This window comes from Caloenas nicobarica, chromosome 5, assembly GCF_036013445.1.
Source record: "Caloenas nicobarica isolate bCalNic1 chromosome 5, bCalNic1.hap1, whole genome shotgun sequence".
In the NCBI taxonomy this organism is placed as follows: domain Eukaryota; kingdom Metazoa; phylum Chordata; class Aves; order Columbiformes; family Columbidae; genus Caloenas; species Caloenas nicobarica.
The window spans coordinates 24,915,466-24,940,050 of record NC_088249.1 but is presented as its reverse complement, the minus strand read 5'-3'; the positions used below and the strand labels follow the sequence as shown (position 1 = coordinate 24,940,050).

The window sequence follows — 24,585 nt, the reverse complement described above, 5'->3', positions numbered from 1 at the left end:
ATGACGGGCAAAGCGGGCGCGGCGCTGGCCCCCAGCCTGCCCGGTAAGCCCAAGTCCGACGGCGCGGCCGCCGCCCCCGCCGCCCCGCCGCCGCCGCCTCCGCCGCCCCCCGCCGCGGGGGCCAAGCCCAGCTCCGGGCCCACCCCTCCCCGCTGCACCGGCTTCGGCATCCAGGAGATCCTGGGCTTGAACAAGGAGCCGCCGTCGCACCCTCGGGCCGCCCTGGACTCGCTGCCCGCTGGGCACCTGCTGGCGGCCCGCTCCGTGCTCAGCCCCGCCGGGGTGGGCGGTGTGGGCATGGGGCTGCTGGGCGCCGGCGGCATCCCCGGCTTCTACACCCAGCCCACCTTCCTGGAGGTGCTCTCCGACCCCCAGAGCGTCCACCTGCAGCCCCTGGCCCGGGCCTCCGGGCAGTTGGACAGCAGCCAGACGGCCAGCTCAGGTAAGCACGTCCCCGGTCCCCGGGGACCCCGCCGCACCCCGCCAGCGCCGCCGCCCGCTCCCGGCAGCCGCCGGCACCCGGTACCCCAGCGGGAGGCCCCATGCCCGGCGGTGGGAAAGCGATTTCGTTTCGGTCCCGAGGAGAAAGAGTAGGGAGGGCGGGACCGTATTCCGCCCCCGTCCGGGGCTCGCGGCCGCGGTGTGATGGCGCGGTCGTGGGCGCCCGGTTCGGGGATGCCCGGAGGCCCGGTAAAACGGCCACCCTGCGGGCCGGGAGGCCGCAACTCGTTGCCGGTGAATTAGGGGCCGCTCGGCATCCCTTTCCTAGACGGCAACAGCCGCCCGCAACCCTGCTCGCAGGCCCCGCTCCCAGCCCGCCGTGGGTCCCCTCGGAGCAGCAGGCAGCAGCGCCCGGCCCCGGGCGCAACACCCAGCCTCCTCCCGGGAGCGGCCGGAGCCGCCCGAAGCGGTGGCCGACCCGGGTGGTGAATGCCGTCCCCGTCCGCAGCACGACTCGACCGGCAGCGCGGCGCCGGGGCCGGGAGGGTGGCGGGGAGCTGCGGGCAGGAACCGGGCCGGAGCGCGGGGCCAGCCCCGGCCGCAGCGGGGCACAGCGGCGCCCATCGAAATGCGGGTCCCGGTTCCGTCCCCCGGCTGCTCCCTCAGGGCAAAGGCAGCTCCGCTCTGGCCTTAACACCCCCCGGCAGGGATACTTCCGGGGAGCGGGGGCCGCGGACAGGCACCAGGTCTTCCCAGGATTTTTTTTTTTTTTCTGGCAGCTTCGTATACCTCAATTTTTCCCTCCCACTCTGGTGTTTCTGCGGCGAAGTCCAGGATTCCTGGCCTGGGGCAGGCGGCCGTGGGTGCCCGGCCGCGGCGAGGGGGCTGCAGCTTCCCCATTTTCCTACGATTTTGTTGAGCTTGCTGGGCTCTGCATTTTAGCAGCGGTACGACAGCAAACCCAGCAAACGATTCCGGGGGAGAGAGGGGAGAACGAGAGCCCTGTCTCGGCCCGGAGCCTTCTTTGGCGGGGGTCGATCGCCCCGAGCCGCCCGGACCGGGACCGGCACCGACGCCGGAACCGGGAGCAGCGCTGGGACCCGGGCTGGGGCCGCGCCGGGCTGGAAGGAGCGGCCAGCGGCGGGCCCCGTCCGCGGCGCGATCGCAACGAAAGCTTCGGCCGGAGCCGCCGGAGGGAACGGAGCCGCCGGTTCCGGCCCTGTCTGGGGGTGCCCGGCGGGGAGGGAGCCCCAGCCCACGGCCGCTGCCTGTCTCTCCGCAGATTCCGAGGATGTCTCCTCTAGCGACCGGAAAATGTCCAAATCCTCCCTAAACCAGAGCAAGAAACGAAAGAAGCGGCGGCACAGGTAAGCGAGCGGCTGCCACCCCACCGGCTCCCGCCGCCCCCCTCCTCAGGGCGCCGGGCACCGGCAGCGCCGAGCTCCGCCGCCCCGGCAGGCCCGATCCGCTCTCGCCCCGATCCGCCACGGAGCGAAATACCCTTCCCGGCTGCGGCCGCAGGAGAGCCCCGGCGCCTCTGCGGCTTCTCCCCCGGGCCCTTTTCTTTTTTCTTTCTCCCTGTCCAAAATAAATCGGAATTGGGGATGTGCCTTTAGGGAGCTGAGGGATCAGCCACAGGTGTCATTTTATTTAAATTTTCTGGCTGCGGTTCCGGGTATCTGGAACTGCAAATCCGAGCAGCCCGTGGGCATTTGGGCGAGATGCGGATCTCTGGTATTCGGGGAAAAAAAAAAAATCATCAATCTCTCTGAAATAATCAAACCCGTCCCTTGCACCGCATACGGCAATCTTAATATTGGTTGTCAGCAAGGGGGATTTTCTATCGATGATTTAAATATTTTATTACTTATAAATAAATGTTTTGACAATGGATTAAATAGTTGGGAATCAGAAACAGCCCGCAGAGAAGGTGAAGAAGGCTGGAGAATTGGTTAAGGAAACGAAGATCCACTTTGGGAGATCCGGAGGGGAATTGGTATCCCTTCGGGAATGGTCAGGGTAATAGACTTTGCCTGACTTCTCCCACAGTTAAAATGGAGTTGGATTGTCTGTGCCTTATAAACAGGAACGAAAAATCCCGTGCTGGGTTCTGGCATTGCTGTGTCCGAAGAGTCAGGACAAAGGAAGGCCAGACACCATCCACCGAGGGTGATTTAGGAATAATTAAATCAGTCCTGCCACGGTGCAGGAATGGTGGATTAGAAGATGCCCCAGTGAAAGCTTAGCAGGATGCGGGGTGGAAGGAGACCGACTATCCCAGGAGACGTCCCGCTATGTGTGCAACAGGAAGCTTGGTCTGGAGGGCTTATCCCAAACCCGGGGTCTCTCACCAGGCAAATGCTCCCAGTTTGGGTGCTTTGGAGTAAATGCAGGTTCGTTTTCTTTGTGGACCGGACAGGGCTGGGTGAAAACACAGCAGGGGTTGGTGTACAGATCACGGTCTGGATGGGAGAGAAGAAACGAAATTCAGATTTGTTTTATTTTCGGTTCTAGACAGAAACAGACCTGCAATATCTAGCTGTAGTTGTGTATTCTGTAATAAGTGGTTAAGACCTCTATTTGTACCACGAAAAGGCTGGGAGATGACAGGCCAGTAGCCTGTAAATATCTGTGGCATGGAAATACCAAAAGAGATAGTGGATTGTGTATTGCGAAAGGGACAGGGGCTACCCAGGGATGAGAGCTAAAAGGGGAAAACTTCAGCTGGATGTCAAGCAAAACCCTCCCGCCAGTGAGCCTTGCAGGGCTACTGTGCTCTTGTCAGACGAGGAATGCTTGAAATCTAAACTGCATCAAAATTGGAATAATTTTTCCTGTTGTTCCAGAGAGAGAAAACACACGAGTTAATGTACCTCTGCTGTCCCTAGAGTTCACAGTTTTGTCGGGGCTGAAGAAAAACTGTTTGAAGAGAATGGATTTAGGAGTTAATTTAAAGAAGGATCTGGTTGCAGGCAGGTCTCTTACATTTGCATGCAGCTTTTGTTAGTAATGTTATCGATCTGGTGGAATCCTTTCAATTCTGAATAGCAGAGGATATTTCTGAGATTTTCCGTTTATGCTCTCTGGAATTGCAAGGTGTTTCTGAAATTCGGATGTGTTTTAGAAAGAGACTTGAAGACTTCCCCCCGCCCCCGCCTTTTTTCTCTTTCAGTCCCCCTTCTAGGAGCTACATGCTTCTTAGTTTGACAATGTGTTTATGTGCTTACTATGAACAAAGGCTGCAATTCGTTCTTGTTGTTTTTGGTGATGGTGTTTTGTTTGTTTGTTTTGCTATTGGAGTGTTGTTAGTTTTTACCAAAAATTGCGTTTTGTGTACCAGGGTGGTTGGAGGGTGGGAGTTCTAACCCTCGGGGGAGTGGAAGTGATCCAAGAGCTCTCATCCAACCCCCGGAGAAGGGCTTTCATCTGTCTCGGCTTTCCAGCTGCTGATTTTTCAATCTGATTGTCCCGAGCTGAGAACTGGCTGTGCAGAGGTGGGTTGGGCTGCTGCCCGTCCAGGGCGGTCCAGGAGGATTTCCAGAGAATAATGGGGTAACGCAAACTGGCAGAGAGCAGCTAATGGGATATGGGCGTAGAAGCAACCGGGGTGAAGGCAGAGGAAGGGAGATGGCACCGGCTCTCATAGGGAAGGACTGATGAAAAGCAGGGAGGACCAGAGTGGATAAAACCTTTGGAGGATTCAGCCGAGGACTAGGGCTCCGGGGGAGGATTATTTGCTTGTGGAGATTGAAAGGGCTAAGAACCAGCAGCTAGGGAGGGGCTCAGCACCTCTCCAGTCGGGGTGCTGAGGGGATGCCGCTTTATCTCAGTGTGGCTATCGAAGGGTTAAGAAACCTCTGGATGCAAGAGGAGGAGTGGGATGGTTTTCAGCCAGGCCAGGGGTGGGTGCCTTGTCCTGGTCGCTGCTGGTTGCTGGTGCTCGCTGCTGGGGAGGGACGTCTCCAGAGGGAAGTCCCTGAAAGGGAAGGTGATTTGTAACTGTTTAAAGCTCTGTCTTCTGGCATTTTCTGGTTCTCCTTTCACCCTGGCACCTGACCTTTTGTGCACAGAAGGATAGGAGATGAGGAAAACACTATTTGTTAGCAGGTAACCCAGGTTTCTGTAGCTTCTGTGTCCATTTCTCTGACTCTTCGTCATCTTTGCTGCTTCTTCATGTGTTTTTTGATCAAAGAGTTTTACTCCCCTCAGGACAATCTTCACATCCTACCAACTGGAAGAGCTGGAAAAGGCCTTCAATGAGGCCCACTATCCTGATGTATATGCTAGAGAGATGTTGGCCATGAAAACAGAGTTGCCAGAAGACAGGATACAGGTAATCATATCTCTTGAACCCCCTTATCCTGCCCCTCTCAGCCATGTTCGTCCCTCCTTGAAGCAAAGGTAGCAGCATGGGAAGGCTGAGATTGCCCTGAATAAACCTCCCCAGGCCCCTGCTCTCGATGGGTAGGCAGCCAGATCAGCTGTTCTTAGCAGATTTGTATTTGGTGTTTGTGTGTCGACACGCTCTGTGTTGTACTGGTGATTTGCGGTGGAGGGGGAAGGGTGGTGTGTAACAGAGGGAATCCTAAATCATTGAAAGGGAACTGGTGTGCAAGGAAAGACCACAGTGTTTCGAGTTCTTGGTGCTATAGGCAAGAAGAGAGGCTCCCAGAGAGCAGGTCCAGGTGGGCAGGGAAAGGGGTCATTTCTGCTCCTCCGGGTGCAGGAGGGTGCACAGGGCTGTTGCAGGCAGCTCGTACCGCTGTGGGTAGGACCGCAGTGTGGGGATGATGGGTGAGTTGCAGGGAGGTGTTGGCACTGTGTCTGAACATTCACTGCATTTGCCCTTTCATCTGAAGCTTCCCTGAAAGTCTCTGGGGATAATTTTTTATTAATGATTTTTAATGTTTGGGGTTTAATGGCATGCCATTCCTGCCATGCCACTGTGAGGAGGAAGAACAAGGCTACATGGAGCATCACCGCTGTATAGTGGATCCTCCGGTGGTAAGGAGCAGCCTGAGCCACAGGTGTGCACGGCAGCCAGTGTGCAAGCAATCGCTACAGCCCAAAAAGCCTCAGGAGACTTACAACTGCTGTGTGCAGGGTGGGAGGCAAAATGTGCTTGGACAGACCAACCACGAAGTTCACAAGGGTGGACTCCAGCAGCTTCTGCTGCCTCCCTCCGCCTCATGCCCTGCTCCCAGGTTGCTGCACAAGGCATGGGGCTGTAATGGCCAAGCCTTGAACACATTTTTGCCAGGGCAGGTGACATTTCTTGGCTGTCTGGGCATTAAACTGGCCTGGTCCCCCGCACAGTGGCAGCGGTGGCCTCTGTGGCTGGTGCATAGCAGTTTCTACCAGAAGCACTGGTCTGAGTGCCATGTGGTGTTGGGAGGGTCCTGATGTCCTTGGTTCCTCTTTCGGCTGCTTCTCCTCATGCACATCCAACACCTGTCAACTTGTTCCTTCAGCGTGTACACTTTCTTGGCCAAAGAGATGGCCCAGTAGGCTGCTCCCTTGTGGGTTTGGAAGGTAGCTCACAGGGCGCTCAGCAAGATAACGCTGATGCTGGAAGGTGCTGAGGCATGACCCCGTGCAGGAACAGGGAGATCCTCCCAAACAAAAGTGCAGCTCTTTTTCCCTCAGTCTTGAGCCCCCCTCACTGCCCCCATTCTTGTGCTCAATCAAGAGTGACATTTTTATAAAAGCAAGTTGTGCTTCTTATCCTGTTGTGCTGGCAGGACTCCTGCTGACCTAACAGCTTGTAGATAACCTGTTTGCTGTCAGGATTTCAGAAATAATGGCCCATCATCTGAAATCCTACCTGACGCATTAGTATCTTGCTCTGAGCAACAGGCCCTGGTGCTTTGCCTATAGAGAGCGCGAGCTGGATGGAGGGTCACTTCTCCACATGTGACCCTGTAGGATATCAAGTCAAGAGGGGAGAGACCTGTCAGGAGTTTAGTGTTGCCTGCATCTACCATCTGATGCTGGGCTGGAAAGAAGGTCCTTTTAATTTTCATAAGGAGTCTTTTCAAGAAAGTGGTTCATCTGGTAGCATAGTGCAAAGGCACCATTTCTGCTGCAGCCAGAGCTGAGGACCCTCACTGTGGCTGATGCAGAGGGAGTTGTTATAGCAGACATTGCAGAGCTGAGCACTGCTTGTACTGCTTCAGCATCTGCAGCATCCTTCTAGTCCTCAGACTTGGTGTTTTATCTGATTTGTAAGTGCAATAGTGGGTTATTCATTTCAGCTCTCACTGTCTTGCTGCTGGCATGTCATTCTGCAGCTGGCTAATGAACAACTGCCAACTCCTTCCCGTACTGCAGAGTTTTTAAACCTAAGAGTGCTCCTTACTGTGATCCCTCTGCCCCAGAGATCTGGTCAGACTTGGACAGCAGAAGCACCACGTGGTGTGGCTGTTCTAAAGTGTTGCGAATGGCACACATATTCCAGGAGAAAGTGCTTGTGCGTGACACTTTTGCTCATCATGAAAGGGGAAATCATGAGAAACAGTAGAATTTCTGTGGCATGTGTTATATGAGAGCACGAGCACCATGCCAGGGTGAGCATCAGGGTCACGTAGGAGTCCTGAGCACCACTGATGAGGGACAAGTGTTAGTTCCCACTGATCTTTTCAGAGGGTCAGCACCCAACTGTCCCTTATCACATAATCTCTGATGTTTCCTTGTCCATGTTTTTTTTTTTTTTTTTTGTGCCACAAGCCATGACAAGATGATTCCCAGCCTTGGTCGCGCTTCTTGATATTTAACCTCATGTTCCTTTTCAACTTTAGCACCTTTTGTATGACCCTAATTCTTTCCCCCTTGTTATGATGTTCACACTCTTTAAATAAATCTAAGCTGTTCACCTGTTTTCTTCTCCTGGCTGTCACTTTTGGTTTTCATCACTGCTTAAGCAAGCTGTGAAGATCGTTTCTTAAATAATTCTTCATAAATGACACACTAGTCTCTTAATGTTGTAGTCGTTCTTCTGTGAAGCCCATCCTACCTGTCAGTCTGTCTGGAGATAAGGGACCACGTGGCTGCGGCTGTACGCCACGTGTGTTCTCACCAGTTTGGCTGGACTTTGAGTCCTTGTTGAAACAGCCTTTGATTAGCACTGGTCTAACAGCTTCCATATTTATTTCTTCCTATTTATCTAATTCAGTCACTTCAAGCTATGTTTAGACTGATTTTTTTTTTTAAATCCTTCAGTGTTCTGTGTTCCAAATAGCATTTTATTAACTTCAGCTAACAAGCATAATAACGGCCCTACCAGCTCAGACACAGGCGAGACGTGGAGGTTAGAGTGTGAGAGCAGGGCAGGTATCTGGTCATACTTACAGTCTCCCAGAATTTTGAACACATGTAGGTATCTCAACATCCCACAGCAGGGAGTTCCACAGCAGAACTGCAAAAGTGAAGTAAATCTTGCTTTGAATCTATTAGCATCATTTAGTGCCCCTTGGAAGAGACAGCTTACAGTGAATTTTTATTCCCTTCTTCATAATATTTATAATTTCATGTCATCTTTTTTTTTCTTTTTTTTTTTCACTTGCATGAGCTTCTAACTGCTTGAGGGAGATTATATTTTTGCATTTTCATTGCAGCTTGCAGTTCCTCCCATCTTTCAACATTGTTCTCTCCCTCTTGTAGGTCATTAATGAAAGTGTTTTCTAAGATTGTTGCGAATATCACATGCTGTGGGCTTTCACAGCATTTCATGTGGGTTCCCACTGGATCCACACCTAAGAGTGATATCTAGTCCTTATTTTCATTCATGGAATTATTTCTCAGGAGGTAGTAGTCAAAGAGAAAATAAATCACCTATGAAATTCAATATGAAAGTGAGATTCAGAGACTGCAATTGAGAGAATGATATATAGGAGCTGCTTGCATGTAAAACCTTCAGCAGAAACTACAAATAGCTATCAGAGGCCAAGGAAGGTATTGGTTTGAGAGAACACTGAATTCAGGAAAAATATTCAAATCCTCCATTTAAAGAGAAGATGAACGTGTATTTTTTTTCAAGGCAGCACTGTTTCACATTGCGTGTATCTTCCTCCTGTATTGAGCTGGCTGCTCCTAGAAGGAACATGAACATCCTCACATTAGGAAACATGGGAAAAGAATTTAATTTTCCCAGTGAGACACTTTGCACAATTCAGACCAGATGTCACCATGGCCATTTTGCCAGATGCTTGAAAAAGACTACATTGATCAAAGTATTTGAAAGAATATTCAGAAGAGTTGAAGTGCTGGTATTAAAATAAACCCAGACCATTCTGTAAAATCCAGATGTGGTAAGTAGACTCCTGCAGGGAAGTATATCCCTAATGGACAACCTGTAGTATTCAAAAGCTCGTAAATATTCTGACATGTGACTTAAATCAGTGTCTTTCTCATAGCAGTTACTCTTAAGTGTAATATATAGATTTTTAGGTAAGTTATCCTCATTGAATTTACTAATATGTGACAGTTCCAAACTTTAAACACCAGTATCTACAATATTAAAATTCAGTAACTGTTTGATTTGAGATTATTGAAGTGACTGTGTATTTGTCATTACAGTGTGTCTCTTATTGGTCAAACAAATTGAGTAATCAATTCAGTATTTCCAAAAAGTAAGATCCTGACTGCCATTGCAGGGACACTACATTCACCTTTTAAGGGAACTCATCAATTAAAAAAATATAATTAAAGTGCTAAAAATGGTCAGTCCTTGTTCTTAAACTATTGTATGGCAATTATGTGGATGAAGTATTTTGGGACAAATAAAATTGCTCACGTAAGTGAAAGGAACCCCGAAGAAATGCTAGTGCCATGTGTGAAGGGGAAGTGATTGTGTATCCAGCAAGCTTTGTTAGGCAGCTAAGAGGTCAGTTTTGGCTAAAACCAAACCAACTAAAACTCTAATTGAAATGTATTATTTTAGGTGTTATTAATTAAGACATTTCAGTATCACTGTGTGTAGCCCTTGAGGATTTGAATGGGGATGGAGGCGTCAGGAGGGGTGGTCACCTGGAGGGAAGCATTCATACCAAGAGTATTTTTCAGAACAAAAGACTTACCTTGCTTCAGTTTTGCAAAAGCGTTCTGTATTTAGAGGTGAATGTAATTTGGAAAAGCCTGAGACACCTGTATTGCACAGAGCAGGAGCTCAGGAGTGAACCCATCAGGTCCCCTCAAGAAACATGATAAAAGTGTGAAGGAAAAAATGGTTTTATACAGCTTTAGCAGCTCTGACTTCTCCCTCTTCTGCCAGCTATTCTTGCTTCCTGCAGAGCATTGAATTGTACGTGTGACCAGTGTAAGCGTGAAACGGAGGTGGTTGCCCCATGTGGTCACTGACCATTCCCAAATCTGTGCCTGGAATGGCCACCAAGAGATTTCTTAGTGCTGCAGAAAGCGGTGGTGTTATCGGCTTTCCTAAGCTTGTGCTTATCACTGTGACTCTCAATAAGTGAAGCCCTGACTATTCTTGCTAAAACTTTGGGTGACTCTTCCACTTAGAAGAGAGAAAGGCCAGCACAAGGCACCGTGCCATGGGTTTCTACCTCTATCTCTATATGGCACAGTCATGGAGATCAGGGAAATTACCAGAGCAATTAGGGTGGTTGGAGACAGATTACCGAGGTGATGGAGACGCTGAAAGTGTTGTTGCTGTGTGAGCCAACCATTCCAATATATTATTTCTTTTTTTAAGAACTCTGCAATCCCTGCAAGAAGTTAATCATGAAATAGAGCTGAGCAGCTAGTGCTGGCTGCCTTTGCCAATAATTCCTGAGCACTGGGGAAAGCCATGACACTGTGATACCAGATAAGTGTCATTAACTTCCTCTATGCTTTTAGAAATGTAGGAAGTGTACAAGTGAGAGTAATAAAACTAATTAAACTTACTGGCTTGGTAAGAATATTGTTATGAGTGTTTCTTGTGGTGTATGGTCCATCTCTGCCTCCCTGTCTTTAATTGATATGTGAGGAGTTCATCCACTTTGCTACCTCTTCAATAGCATGCTTATTTAGTTGATCTAAATTCACATTCATTTCCATTTTTTAATTAAGATTTGTATAATTTGGCCCTCTCCATAATGGAGTGTTTTCATTACCCTTTACTATGGCTCGTTTTCAGTCCATGTGCTAGAACTTTGTTTACAAGTTAATTACCACAGCTGCAAACAGAGTGTCTGGGTGATGGGTGAGCACAGCGGCCCAGGTGACCCTTCCCAAAGGGATCGATATCTGAAAAGCCTTACACTGCATGCCTTTGGCCAGGGGAAGAAAATGAGGTGGGAGACAGGAAGCAAAAAGGAGGCCCAGGAACATCTCTTCAGCTTACTGTGAGGTGGAGACCCTCCTGCTTGTCGCTAGACCATGCAGGTTACCTGCCCAGTTTGTGGGATTTACCTTGCTACGGCCAGGGCTGCAGGTGCAGATAAAATGTGGTTTTAGTGCAGAGATGAAAGTATAGAGGTAGGAATATTTTGTATGCCCAGGTACCACTTTATCTTTCTGTGTTCCGTCCCTAATTTCCTTCAGCCACAAAGCAACTTTCTAAGTGTGAGGGAAAAATCAAATAAAACCAACCTTGTCAGTCCTTGTTTTCTACTCTGTTCCTTGCAAGATATTTATGGCTGTCACAGTATAAGGGACAGTGTGATTTTGGTGTGCTCCTCCACACTACTGGAGGGAAGCGGGGCTTTGCAATGACAGCTCTGTCCTTGTTCTCCCCATGGTTTGGAGACACCATCACTGAGGGTCAGATACCATGAAGTGTTGGGGCACTGAAGCTCCCTGTGAGAGCAAAGTCAGGCAGGCAACAAAATATGCCATAGCCCATTTCTGCGAAGTGCCTCGGCAAAGACTTTCCCCATCATGGCCAGGACAATGAGAAATGGCTCTGCAGGCTTCATGCCAGGCTGTGACAACCCGGGCTCTCTTCCCTGCGCTTATACCCGTTTCCTTAACAACAGTCGGCTAAGGGTGACACTTCCCTGACTTAGCTTAGGTACTGTGGTTCCTCGATTACTTAAGCTTTTCTGGGAACACGAGTCTAAATCTCTGTGCTGGGAACACTTGCATTTACTCCTTTTCTCTCCTCTGATGCTGCTGCAGTTTTCCACAACTGATTTTTTAAAAAATTATTGGGTAGTACAGCAAGGTCAATAGTTAATTCCCCTCCAGCCTTAGGATACCTGGCAGAAGGACCAGCTGATGGTTGTGTGTTCAAGTTTTCCTTTAATGACCCTTTATTATGAAGTTTTTATCCTTTCCTGACTTCGAATGGAGATTTCTTTAACAGTTCAATAACACAGGCACTTTAGAGACATGGTTAATTTACTCTCCCCTTTATTTCTTAATGGATCTATTTTTCTCTATAGTGTTTATCTTTTAACCTGATAGATCTCAACAAATTATTCTGATTCTTCTCCGGCAGCACAAATCTCCTTTGCCTTTTAATTGTCCTTCTTTGTGGGTGTTCTGCTAACCAGGTTTTGCACAGGCCTGTGCAGAAATACAAAAAATTACTACCATCTTCCTCATGCACCAGGCTGTTGAGAAGTCTAGTCCTCACTAGACATACAGATGATGCTGATCTCCCCTTGCACGAGGCTGACAGGTCCTTCCATGGAGGAGAAAAGAGGAACTGAGATGGAGAACAAACTGTTGCTACAATATCCTACAGAAAAGGTGGCTTCTAGAGATGACCTTCATCATAGAAAGCATCTTAGCCTGGGTGAACTAAGTGTGGGGCATACCTAGGAATGCCCTGGTGAGCTGGATGTGCTGCCCTGGTGCAAGCAGCATCCATGGGTGGGCTGCACATCGCCAACTCTGCCGGTCACACCATCAGCTGTGCTGTGCACTAGGCCAACCTGACAATGTCAGCTGCAGGCATCAGTGGCATGGCAGTGGCAAGTGCCTGAAACGTGAATCTTTTGTGGCTGTAAGGCATCATGTGAAATCTCCTGGATTTCACCTCCTTCACATGAAGAAGGTGAAGGGCACACAGAGCCGTGGAACAGGTAGAGCCAGGAGCAGACACCTGGCAGGAGCAGAGCTCAGAAGGGCATCTGGCAGCCTGCATGGAGCCATAGATCCAGCTAAGCTGCTAGTCAGCTGTCATTGTGGTCTGACCATGACTAAATCAGTGTCTCAGGGACGCGTTTGCCGTGCAGATGTGCTGCGCAGGTTGAGTGTGTGCTGAACCACTGATCTCATTGTACCTACCATGCATTTTGTGTGCACACTTGTTTTTCTCTGGGTAAGACGGGAGCCCTGCAACGTGACGAAGTTCTCCACTTTTCAAAGGTTACCTGCCAATGAGTGAGAAAACATGTCACCACATGAGGAGGCAAGGCCAGGTGAAAACCCCAGACTTGCCAAGGGGACACAGTTTAAGACATGTTCCCTGGTTAAGAGGGATTTTACAGCTTTGGCTGCATAAGTCAAATAAATTGCAACAGGTAGTTCTTGGCCCACGTAGTGCTTTTAAGAGCAGGGTTCAGAGGCAGGCCTGGCCTGCAGGACCAGTAGCATGATAATAGCATGTACATTTCTGCTGGGTGCAGTATTGAGCCTGTATTCAGTGTGTGCCCTGTGCTAATTTAGCTTAGAGGAGACCCAAGCTTGGATGAGCCATCATGCCTTTGCTCAAGAGGGATGAGTACTGTCTCACAGCTCGTCTCAGTACGTCTGGTTGGACCTGTTGGCCAAATGCATTACCCAGAAGGGTTCTTGCCATGCTATGTGCAGGATTTGCTCTTTCTAATGGGAGCTCAGAAAGCTCTTTCCCAGTGTTTAGTAAGGTGAGGGTTGATGAATCCTGCAATCAGCCATGCAGCCCATGTACAACCTTTACTGCTCTCATTTAACTTCATACCCACTTTACACCAGCCATAGAAAGTGATGTCACCATAAACAGCGCCAATAATTTTGACATTACGTTGAAAAGACAGCAATAAACTGTTTCCAGGCTTACACAAGCAGTACAGTCTCCACCACAGCCCTGAGACAAGAAGTTTTCCTGGTGTGATTACTACAGTGGAGGGATTCAGGGAAGCCAGTCAGACCTTATACTCTTGTGGCAATTCATTATAAAGCCCCAGGGCCCGTGAGTGCAGATGGGAAGATGCTGCGAGGAAGGTATGGGGCTGTTCTTTGCAGTGCTCACATCCTCAGACTGAATCTGGCCAGAGCCACTAGCCCTGTCTGATATGAGGGTGAGGACATCGTTGTTTTTTCAGAGGAGGTTTTTGCTTTGACTACTCTCATTGTAGAGGTTTGGGTTGGAAAAGAAGATAGAAAGGGAGGTGTGAAGTTGTCAAGAGGAACTGGGTGCTGAGGTGGTAGCAGGGCATTGGGTGTGGAAGTGAACTAGAGGTGTTCTCTGGTTTGCAGCTGGACCCACCAAAGGGCTTCAAGTGGGCAAGTGACAGGTATGCTGCTGGGCATGATTTTAGGAGCATCTTCCTGCTGTGAGGGGGGATAGTGGGCCTGACCAGGATTTTCTAATCTGAGAGAGTATGCAGGCAGTGTGAAGAGCTTGCAATGAGAGACAGAGCTTCTCTGTGCCAGTACTTTGCTGCGAGGTGACAGGATCAGTCCAGAGCAGTGTGGTGGGGAGGGGATATCAGCAGCTACAGGGTGTTGGTGTACATGTCTGGGTGTTTCCCACAGCAGTAAATACCACAGAGAGAAGAGATTTGGTGAATGAATGTGAGAAGTTCAGCTTCTGCATGGTTCAGCCTGAGATGGCTGGATCCTTGGGAGAAGAGTGTGGTGCTGGATGGACATAAGTGTGTTGGGTCAGAAAGCCACTAGCACCATCACATCAGGTGGGACCATGACAACAGATTACAACCCAAGGCAATGTTACAGGAGAAGTCCAGAGAGCTCCCAGGCTACCTGTCCCATGATAGGGTTTCTCAGCTGTGTCCTCACTTCAAGAGCTCAGTATCAGAAATGGCTTCTTGGCAAGGATGGTACGGAGTTACAGTTCAGCTCCCAAAAGCCGAAGATTTGCTCCGGGGGAATTGTCAGAGAGCAAAGAAGACGGCGTGAAATGCCTGTTAGTCCATATGCAGGGGAGATGGTGCCAGCGTTGCTTCTGGGGGTACTTGGGATTTTGTCCCTTGCCTTAGTTGCTGGTTTGTCTACATCAGCGTGTGGCTGCACCCCACAGCCTGGCAAAGGCATGTGCGTCTGTGCCTGTGTGGACGTGCATTTGCCTGTGGCCATCTAGTGGACACCTCAGCATGCACTGCCGCGGGCTGGGACCAACTTGTGCTCAGCGACGCTTGTTACTTGAAAGATCCCTGTTGAAATGCTGTGTCGAAGGCAGCATGTGAGATTTGGTGAAGCAAAATTTCCCCATTATCTACCCTGGAATCTTCCCTTAAGGCAGGGGTGTCAAACTCATTTTCACCGGCGGCCACATCAGCCTCACAGTTGCCTTCAAGGGGCCAAATGTAATTTTAGAACTGTATAAATGCAGGAGTAATGGCCCCCGGTGAAAATGAGTTTGACATCACTGCTTTAAGAGATGAATGTTTGAGTGGGGAAAATAACATTTTTTTTTAATTAGAAAGACAACAAAGGCCAATGCCAATTCTTCTGTCTGTGTACTCCAGCTTGGAAAGTGGTAGCTAAGAAAATGAGTGTAATCAGTGAAAATTTTAGGTTGAAACAATACAGAAACAATACACAGTAACACCCAGTAACACCCTAGATGCCTTAAAATATCCCTTTGCTAATTCAGATTCCTGGCTCGTGGCCAACCTCAGGGAGATTTCTCTCAGACAATGTTTCAGGAGCTGATTAGGTAAACAAACTAACTAATATGATAAATGTGGATAACAAGGACACATTGAGTCTCGCATCCCTTTGCAATGAGAGATTCCTCCTACTACAATTTGCTCTTCTGCATCATCAATAATCTGAAGAAGTATCTGTCATCGTTTGTGATTCAGAGGAGGAAACTGGCAAGAATAACCTTGCCAGTCTTGACTCAGTAACGCTGCGAGCCTGCGGTTGAGCACAGGATGCCTCAACTTTGCTTTGGGCAATGGGCACTGAGGGTGACAATTAGATGACGACTAAGGTTAGAATCATCCCCATTTATAAAGCTTTGCAATGCTGCTGATTTGGGCAAGGGGACCTCAGAAGAACAGGTATGTGGCACAAGGATTCAGGAGATTACAGTGAAGGTGCTGGCATTTGCTGTTATCTTGGGTGATAGGTTGTGGCTGCCCTTGGAGGAGACAGTGACAGTGTGATGTGCCCAAGGGGGTTAGAGAGTGTGTGACACTCGGCTCTGACCAAATGATAGGGATTGAGTTGATGGGCAGATGCCTTCCGAGCGAGGTGTTACATTACCACCTTCTATTTGCCTGCTTCATATTGAGAGCAGGTTTTGCAAGGTGATGGGTTTTGGTTTTGCATCTTTTCTATGCCCAGAGGACCAAAGCCCATGGATATGGAAGAGCCTGCCGTTCCTGCAGGGTGTGCAGGCATACCCAGCCTGCAGCAATGTGCAGTGAGCATCATCTTAACCTGCTGCTGGTGCCTGTAGGGCGTCTGGCAGCTTTGTCAGAGGCTTGCTTGGCTGCTGGCCCTAGCTTGGCCATGGCAGTGATCACCCCAGATCCAGACCTTGGTGTGCCAAGAGCAGAACTTGTGAAGCCTCAGGAGCAGCCCAGGAGAGGCCTTTGGGCTGCTGAACAGCAGACATGCACACATGGGCTGAACTTAGATGTTAACACATCTCATGGACAGCAAGATAAGCCTGTCCTCTTCCCTCTGTTGTCCATTTTTTGAGGGTCCCTGGAGCAAGCTTCCCATGTTTTACAGAGGGTGCTTGTGTGATAACAAAAGGCTGTAAATCATCATAGGATGTAGCACATTGGTCCAAAAGACAGCTCTGTGCATCAGATTGTGATAGCTTTGCCCAAACATCTGATGTGCTTCAGTTTAAAATTAATCAGAGGGTTTCACCACTGTTCAGGGGGTGTGGAAGCAGAAGCACAATTCTTCACCATACCCTGGGCTGGACAACAGAGAACCAGATGAAAGCCAGGTTCATGGTACGCAGCCACATCAGTAAAGCATTTCACAAAGCTGAGTCAATCTACATGATGTGAAGGGGCAAGAGGAAATGTGGGCAAACCTGAACATTGCTTGAAGCAGGCTGAACTTTACAGAGCCAAGGGAAGTTGTAGAGTAGATATCTCCAAGCAAAGACAACAAGCAGCCAAAGAAGTAATGGAATACCAAAACCACGAGTAAATGTAAGTGTAAGCGTGAAACCCTCTTGGTGAAAAGTGAGATGCCAATAATAAATAACTGCATATTTAGAGGTTGTGGCTGATGTACCAATACAGCCACAAATACCTCAGAATTACTAAAACTGGTGTGTAATTCAGCTTGGAATCAAGTCACAGAAAATTTTGATAACACATCAAGAAATTTAAAGAAAGCAGTAAGATCTTCTTCCAGAAGAAAGTACCACTGCTGAAGCCATCTGAATGAGAGCCAAATCCTGAAAATAGGCCAGGGGGAATAATTCAGCTCATCTAAAATGGCATGGAGAATGCCAGCATCATGCTGGAGCTCCTCCTTCTGTGCTCCTTGGGACGGGCTTGTGGCAGAGGTGCTGGGCTGCAGTCTGATCCCAGCAATGTTCCGTATTGAGCACCACTGGTTTCACTCGACTTCATGCCTGAGATGAAGATATGGCTCCTGGTATTAAAACAAGATGGTCATTCTTCCTGATTTCTGTTCTGCTAGAAATTCTGGGATTTCAAACTTCCCTTTTGCCTAGTCAAAACCAATAGGAAATTCCCATCAAATGATAAAAATTGGTTTGGGGAATCTCAGGATGATCTTACTGAGGTGTTGATGTCATTTTGATTTTCCCATTTGGCTTTAAAGCATAGATTTTGCATGTCATAGGTGGCCAAGATTAAAATACAGAATTCAAAAGAAAGTCATAGATAATTTTGATTGCACATCCACTGGGCAGATGCAGTTTTTCCTGTGCAACTGAATCAGCACTTTTTGATTGAAAATTTTCCACCGGCCCTAGTCAAAATTGGACTGCCAGCTGGCAAAGCTTCTGCCGGCTTCAGCGCTTGCAAAGTCCTGCCGTGGGAAGGGGCTCTGGGGCAGCAGGTTCAGTGGCAGTGGGCAGTGCTGGGGCAGGCTGAGCCCTGGCTAGCGATCATGAGCCATGGGGAAAGATGTCTGGGGCATCAAGGCAGAAGGCAGAGGAAAGGGAGGGGTGGTAAAAGCATCAGTGAAGAAGCACTTGGATAAAAGAGGATTGAGGAGAGTTTAAAAAGTTGCCCACTTGGTACCTGATGGAAAAATCTCTTTCCTGGCTGAGATCCCAGGTGTGGCAACTGGTGAAAAAAAAAAATGTTGTGTAGAGCTGAGCCCTGCAAGCTGCTCTGGGTACGTGGAAAGGTGTCACTGCAGCCCCAAACCAAGGCAGATTTGCAGGTGCCAGCTCCTGGGTTGTGCAGGAATTTCTCTCTGAAACCAAGGGAAGTAGAGAGGAGCTCTGTGGCAAGGGATGTAACTGTCCTGGTTTATCCAGGGAAGAACAGGCAGCATCCCTCTCCTGGCCCAGGTGTGTGGAGCTGCCTCCTTGCAATATGGAGGTGGTGGGGTGGTCTGGTGGGTGAGAAGGAACCACAGGGGTTTGTGCTGAGGCTGGCAAGGGAGTGAGCCAGTCATTCCCCTCCAGCTCTGCTCTATGGCCTCTGGGAGTGGGAGAAGCGCATGGCCTGGGGCGAGACCTGCCAGCATCCTGCCGACTGCACACCCAACAAACCCCTGTGTCACCCAGGGGTTACACACTGGCAGTATGAAAGTGTAAATCTGACTGTTTATCATGCAGAGGAGGTGCCGTGTTATGAAGCAGTCTGGCTGTAAAATCCCCTCTGACAAGCACAGAGTGTCTTCTACTGGGAGAAGCTGGGATGACAGCTGCTGGGACCACCACCCCACTCACCCACAGAGTTTCCTGCGGGGCCAGGCCTGTTGGGCTCCCAGGAATGGCCAAGGCTGGCTGTCACCAGCGCTAGCAAGCTGTCGCCAGGGCTAGCAAGCCCCTCACCTACTCTGCAGCTCTGTCTTTGTACAGCTTCAGTGCTGGGCAGGTTCTGTTTGCACAGATAGAAGAGGCGAGCTTGCCTTGCCAGCCGAGAGCAGGACATCACCCCAAGGCATCAGTCTCATGGTCCCCGCAGCAGAGCTGGGGCTCTGCCCTGGTCCCCCAGTGCCTCCCAGTGCAGCCTGAGCTCCTCCACAGCGATGGGTGGTGGGGACAAGAGAGGGTTAAGCTGTCAGCTCTGTAATGTTAAACAGGTGTCAAAGGCACCTCCATATATCTGCAGATTGAAATCAAATTCTTTGCAGTATAAAAAGATAAATTACCCAGGCGATTCCCGCCTCATCCCACTCATCAGACCAGCGCCAGACGGCAAGCAATTTTTTTTTTTAATGTGCTAACGACCTAATCAAGCAACCAAGTCGGAGAAGATTGCGGAGTGACCCCGAGCATCCATCTGCCAGAGAGACCCCGCCATTCATTTCCATTCTGCTGTGTACTTTCCGGGAAAGGGAGGGGAAAAAATAGAAAAGAAAAAAAATCATAAACAAATTAACACCCAATTTTCTGTGAGTCTAATTAGTTAAATGAGGAGGTGTTTGGGGTGTCCGTGGGGAGGGAGGAGCTGCCTCTCCGAGAGGGGCCTGGTAGCTCCATGGCATTAATTAGCGCAGGTCAATGGTGTGGTTCCCTGGGGACCAGCTGCTTTAATTTCCCGTGATATTTCAGTGCCTGAGGCCCATCGATTCAAACAGAAATTAACTTATTTTTCAATCAGGCCTGGGCTGCCCCTGGGGCTGACTCTTCCTTTGCCTTCTTCTGAATAGACCTCAAGCAATTTTTCATCTAAAGCTGATGCTTCTGCTCGGCGGGAAGGGAGGGGAGCTGGGAAGGGAGGAGGGCAAGGGAGACAAGAGGAATGGAAATCGGAAAGAGAGCGCTAATAGATTTCTGCCAGCATCCCCCCCTCCACCACCATTGCCACCCGCCTCTCTGCTCGCTGCCCCCCAGGTCACAGCTCAGAGATTATTCTGCCAATTTTCTGAGAAGATGAGGGGCTTTTCAAACTGGGAATTCAGGGCACAGTGCACAGCTCAGCTTCCCCCTTCTCCCGCCTCTCCTGAGCATCCGCCCCCAGCCCAACCCTCCCTGCAGGCGCCGCTGCCTGCAGCCCTGTGCCGCAGCTCAGACACCCAGTAAATAATGAAAGAAAATCCCAGGCACTAGAGCCAAAAACTGCTAGAAAAAAGCGCTGCTGTGGTGAATAAATCACATCCTGCAGTGAGGGATGGGACCTGCACTTACACTTGGCCCTGCAAGGGAGGGATTGATACCCAGCGGCTGCTGCATGGGGGAAGAGGTTGTAGTGCTTTTGGGATGATCATTCACGTGCCTGCCTTCATCTCACTGCAAAAGCACACGTGTATTCCCATGTGGGAAGGGGAATGACACACCTTCTTCCCCTAAAAACCACATTTTCATCCTTGTTGTCCGCCCCAGGTTTGGTTCCAGAACCGCCGGGCCAAATGGCGGAAGAGGGAGAAGTGCTGGGGCAGGAGCAGCGTGATGGCTGAGTATGGGCTCTACGGTGCCATGGTGCGTCACTCCATCCCACTGCCCGAATCCATCCTCAAGTCTGCCAAGGATGGCATCATGGAGTCCTGCGCCCCTTGGCTCCTGGGTAAGAGAGCAGTCACCTTTGTGGGGGACAGCGAGTGGGTCGAGACGAAGTGGGGGGATGTGAGGAAGAAACCAGAGCTGTGTTGAAAACCCAGGTGGAGGACAGTGAGGTGAGGTCCTCCTGTCACCCTCCACCCCCCTGTTCCCTAACAGCCCTCATCAATAGGGTCTGACTGCTCATCCCAAACTCCTGATGGTTCTTGGACCCTGATCTGCAGGATCTGGCTGGGGCAGGAATTTGCCCCCGATGCTCAGGCTGGTGTTAACCTTGGCTCCTGTGGTGCGAGCATCCCTTGTGCCTAGCCCTGGAGCAGGGGCTCCAACCCTTGCCCAAGGCAGAAGGCCATCCCAATCTGACTCCCCCAGCCCCATGATGTTGTGTAGGATGTTGGGACCCCCAAACATGCTCTCCTTGCCCTAAGTCCCTGCTGCCTTCTACTGCTCTCAGCACATGGGGGAGCTGCATTTCTGTCTGGTTTTGCTTGGTTTTCTGTGCAGACACAGAGGTAGCAGCTACCTTACTATGCTCCTGCTCTTTGCTTCCTGCTTTCTGACTTTTCAGGCTGGTTCTGCCCCCAAACTAATGCCTGGCATCTCGACAACAGCCTGCCTATCCTTCTATCTGTGTGAAACTGAGAGAGGCAGACGGGTGGGTTGTGTGAGGAGCGGGCTGATACAGGAATAGGCAACGGGAGATCTCCCTCCCCAGCTTCAGTGAAGCTCAGGCAACTGTACTGCTGTCTGAGACCCTTGTCCTCATGTAGGCACAAGTTAGCTTTAGGTTCACAGAGAGAAATGAAAGGGAGAGTAATCACAGAGCTTTGGGGGCAGCCCTGAGGCCACGGGTGCTGGGGCCAGGCTGCTGGAGCTGGCGGCTGCCTTGCCTGGCCTGCCCTCGCATGGGGGCCAGAGCGAGCGGCTCGCCGTTACTGCTGTGTGAAGCAAGGGTTTCTGCTTTTCCTTAATTCTGGCCTCTCTTTATCTTTGCTGTTTTCAGTTCAAGATGGCTTTCCCATGCCCAGGCGCTTTTCTAAACCCGAATACCAACAATTCTTTTTAGGGATGCACAAAAAGTCTCTGGAGGCAGCAGCTGAGGCGGGGAGGAAGACGGATGTGGAGCGCCAGGCCCTGCCCAAGCTTGACAAGGGGGACAAGGAAGAGAGGGGCCCGGATTCCAAAACAACCATTTCCCAGGAGGAACTGAGAGAAAACAGCATTGCTGCCCTCAGGGCCAAAGCTCAGGAGCACAGCACCAAAGTCCTGGGGACCATCACTGGGGACACCCTGGCCCCGGGCAGGAAGACGGAGACAGGGGAGGGGGCAGCTGTGGCAGAGGATGAGAGACAGACGGAGAAGCTGAACTCATCGCAGAAGGAGGAGAAGCTGATCTAGGGGAGAGAGAGGCAGCAGAAGCCAGCCCCGACAGACACTGTGTCCTCCGGGGGCTGCATTCCCCCTCAGGCTGCCAGGCCCCCCCGGCTGCCCTTGCCCAGGGAGCGGGGCCCCAGTCTCTGCGTTTGGGGCTGCCTGGCAGGGGCGACCCCCACCCATGCCCCTGTCCCTCGCTCCTCCACCCTGCCGGGCTTTCCTCACCCCCCCACCCCTTCCTTTTGGGGAACTGGGAAGTGTCCCATCATAGTTGCCACGTGAGAGGACACTGAGGCTCTGGATCCCTCCAACCTCACAACCAGCTCTGGGGCTCTCTCCTCCTGCTCCAGCCCCAGACCCCATCTGCTATCTCGGAGCAAGCCTGTCCCCTGCTGCCATGCCCCTCCTCGGTGCACGTCTCTCCCCAGTGCTGCCCGGGCGTCCCGTCCCACCATGCCCCAGGCAGACCTGACACCTTCCCCCAGCCATCACCTCTGCCTCTGGCCCAGGCCACAGCGGGACAAGCCCATGGCAGTGTTTGCATGAAATGGCGACTCTCCATCCAGGGTGGTTTGCACCTTCCACCTGTCCCTCCCCACCCAGTGCTGGTGTCTGCTGGGAAGGGGCTGTAGCTTTAGAGCAGTTGAGTTTTGCCTCCATTTGGCAGGAAAGCAGGCTTAACCTGTGGGTGCGACAGCCTGGTCCCACTTGGCACCTCAAGGTGACCCCAGCCCATGCAGCTGGCCACCGCTGCCGGGTCTGACTCTTCCCCAAACGCCAAAGCCCTGCACCCTGTGGAGGCACCGAATGGTGAATTTATTTACTGAACACATTATTCCAGGTGAGACAACATCTGCCCAATGTATTTATTGAATTAAATTTGTCCAGCTCGCCTTCTGAGTGTTAAAGGGAATGACAGCCATGTACATCCACCCTGATACACCCCATGATGTGTACATATGTCTCCCAGCCAGCCCCACATGAGCACACACAGACCCACAAAGCCAAACCCACTCTGTGGTACCATCACCTTCCCATCCCAGTAAGGCACTCTTTTCCCCTGAAAGCCCTAGGACAGTGACTTCCAGGTGACCCTTTCTGTCCTGCTTTCAGTTGTGAGCACCCTTTCCCCAGAGCTACTGTTTTTCTTTTGTCAAAGGTTAAACCCCTCCATCCAGCCCTTGTTTGTCTTTGTCCCCCGGTCGTTTGACGTGTTAGATGATAGCCCATGTTGTGTAAATAATGTATATACAGTGAGAAAAGAATTCAGTATTGAGGTGTTTGAGATATGGAGCTGTAACAACTTCTAGTCATCCAGCATCTGTGATTTATGTGCCATTTTCTGTAAAGATATGAACAAGAATAAAACTAAATGGGAATACTGTGTAAGAGTCCAGTCAATGATGTTCAAGGAGGGTGAATTCAGCCAAAGGTGGGAGGGGCTTGGACATCAGGCTGTAGCTAGAGAGAGATGGGAGCTCCAAAGGGGCACAGGGAGGTCTGCACCTTCCTCCCCACCCAGGCATGGAGAAGACAGGGCTTGGGTGCCACTCTCCCTTTGCGGTGAAAGACAAAGCTGAAAGGGGTATGCTTGTACGCAGGGCAGAAGTTAGGCATCGTGGCATACAACTGATCAGGGAACAAGTCACTTCAGCATCCGGAGCAGCCCTAGTCACCCCGTATCACACGTTCCCTGACATCGGAGAGACAGTCGGACCTCTGGGCAGGCTCAGCCTCTGCCAGGAGCAGAGGTGGCAGCCAGACACCGCAAGCACAGGGGAGCTTGTTGCGAGGGAGTGGCACAAACAGGGGTTTCCAGCAAGGCAAGCTCCAGTTTGAGGGCAGCAGGAGCCCACACTGAGGTATCAGAGAAGAAACCAAGATTTGCCTGCCCTGCTAAGGGCAGCTGGGTATGGTCTGATGGAAACACCTGATGTCTTACAGGGGAAAAAGGCTGAGGCAGGGCAGACATGCAAAGGAAATGAGAGACTTTGCTTGTGGAATGATGCGACTGCTTGAGTTTGTCTTTGTGGAACAGCAGTAAGCCCACAGGACTGCATTTTCCTGGAGTGACAGAGGCCTCGTCAGTCCTCACATAGCTCTGGGAGCAGCTCTGATACAAAGTGGATGTGTGGTCTGGGATGAGTGTACCTGCTGTCAAATAGTGCCTGTCTCCCATACTGGTGTCCAGCCTGTTCACCCAAGATATCAGCCCTACAGACCACCAGAGGTGTCGTACTATGAAGAGCAAAAAGGAGATCTACTAACCTCTCATCTCTGCCATTGATCCCACTGGTGTGCCTGGCTGAGAACAGCCCTGCTTGCAGGGAAAGCTTTCTTCTGCTCTTCTCTTGTGCCCTCTAGGAAAGGAGGGGCACCTGGTCAATGAAATTAAGGAAACCTGCAAGCTCTGCCTTAAAAAAATACTACTTATAGAGGGCCTGAAGGAGAGGAAGGCAGACAGACATTTGGAGGCATGAAGGCAATTTAGCTTGGCTACAGCAGGTGGTGGGAGATCTGGGTGTGAGGAGATGTGCTGCAGTGTTTCATGCCAAACCAGCACCCCTATCTACCATGGCCTCATTGAGTGCTTCCAGTCCACACTGTGGTACAGCCCTGTCTGAAGTGTTTGGGAGGAGGCAGAGAGCCCAGCCCAGCATGCCAGGGGAGACAGCTCTGACAGCCACCCAGCAGTGAGGTGGGATGGGATACAACATCCCCCTCCTGCAGCAGACAGATGCAGGAGAAAAACCTTCCCTGGCCCACCAGAGACAGCACAGCTCAGTGCTCTGCAGGGAATGGGCTTTAATTCTGGGAAGGAGATGGTCCTGTCACCCAAGGCTAGCATGGAGGGGACCCTAACTTTTACAGGTGGGCTGCCCTGGGCTGCCCTCATGGCTGGCAGAGGATTAGGGGGTTGCAGCCAGGGGGCTGTGGGGAGCAAGGGGATGGGGGTGAGTAGAGAGAGTTGGGAGACA

General features: G+C 50.7%; 1 protein-coding gene across 1 annotated transcript; it reads left to right on the top strand.

Annotated features, from left to right (window-relative positions):
* On the top strand, nucleotides 1-21,631 carry VSX2 (visual system homeobox 2). Its single transcript, XM_065636996.1, has 6 exons — nucleotides 1-72; nucleotides 127-442; nucleotides 1,724-1,808; nucleotides 4,651-4,774; nucleotides 20,060-20,240; nucleotides 21,300-21,631. The coding sequence occupies exons 1-6, from the start codon at nucleotides 1-3 to the stop codon at nucleotides 21,629-21,631; spliced, it is 1,110 nt and encodes a 369-aa protein (XP_065493068.1).
* Nucleotides 21,632-24,585: the final 2,954 nt, after the last annotated feature.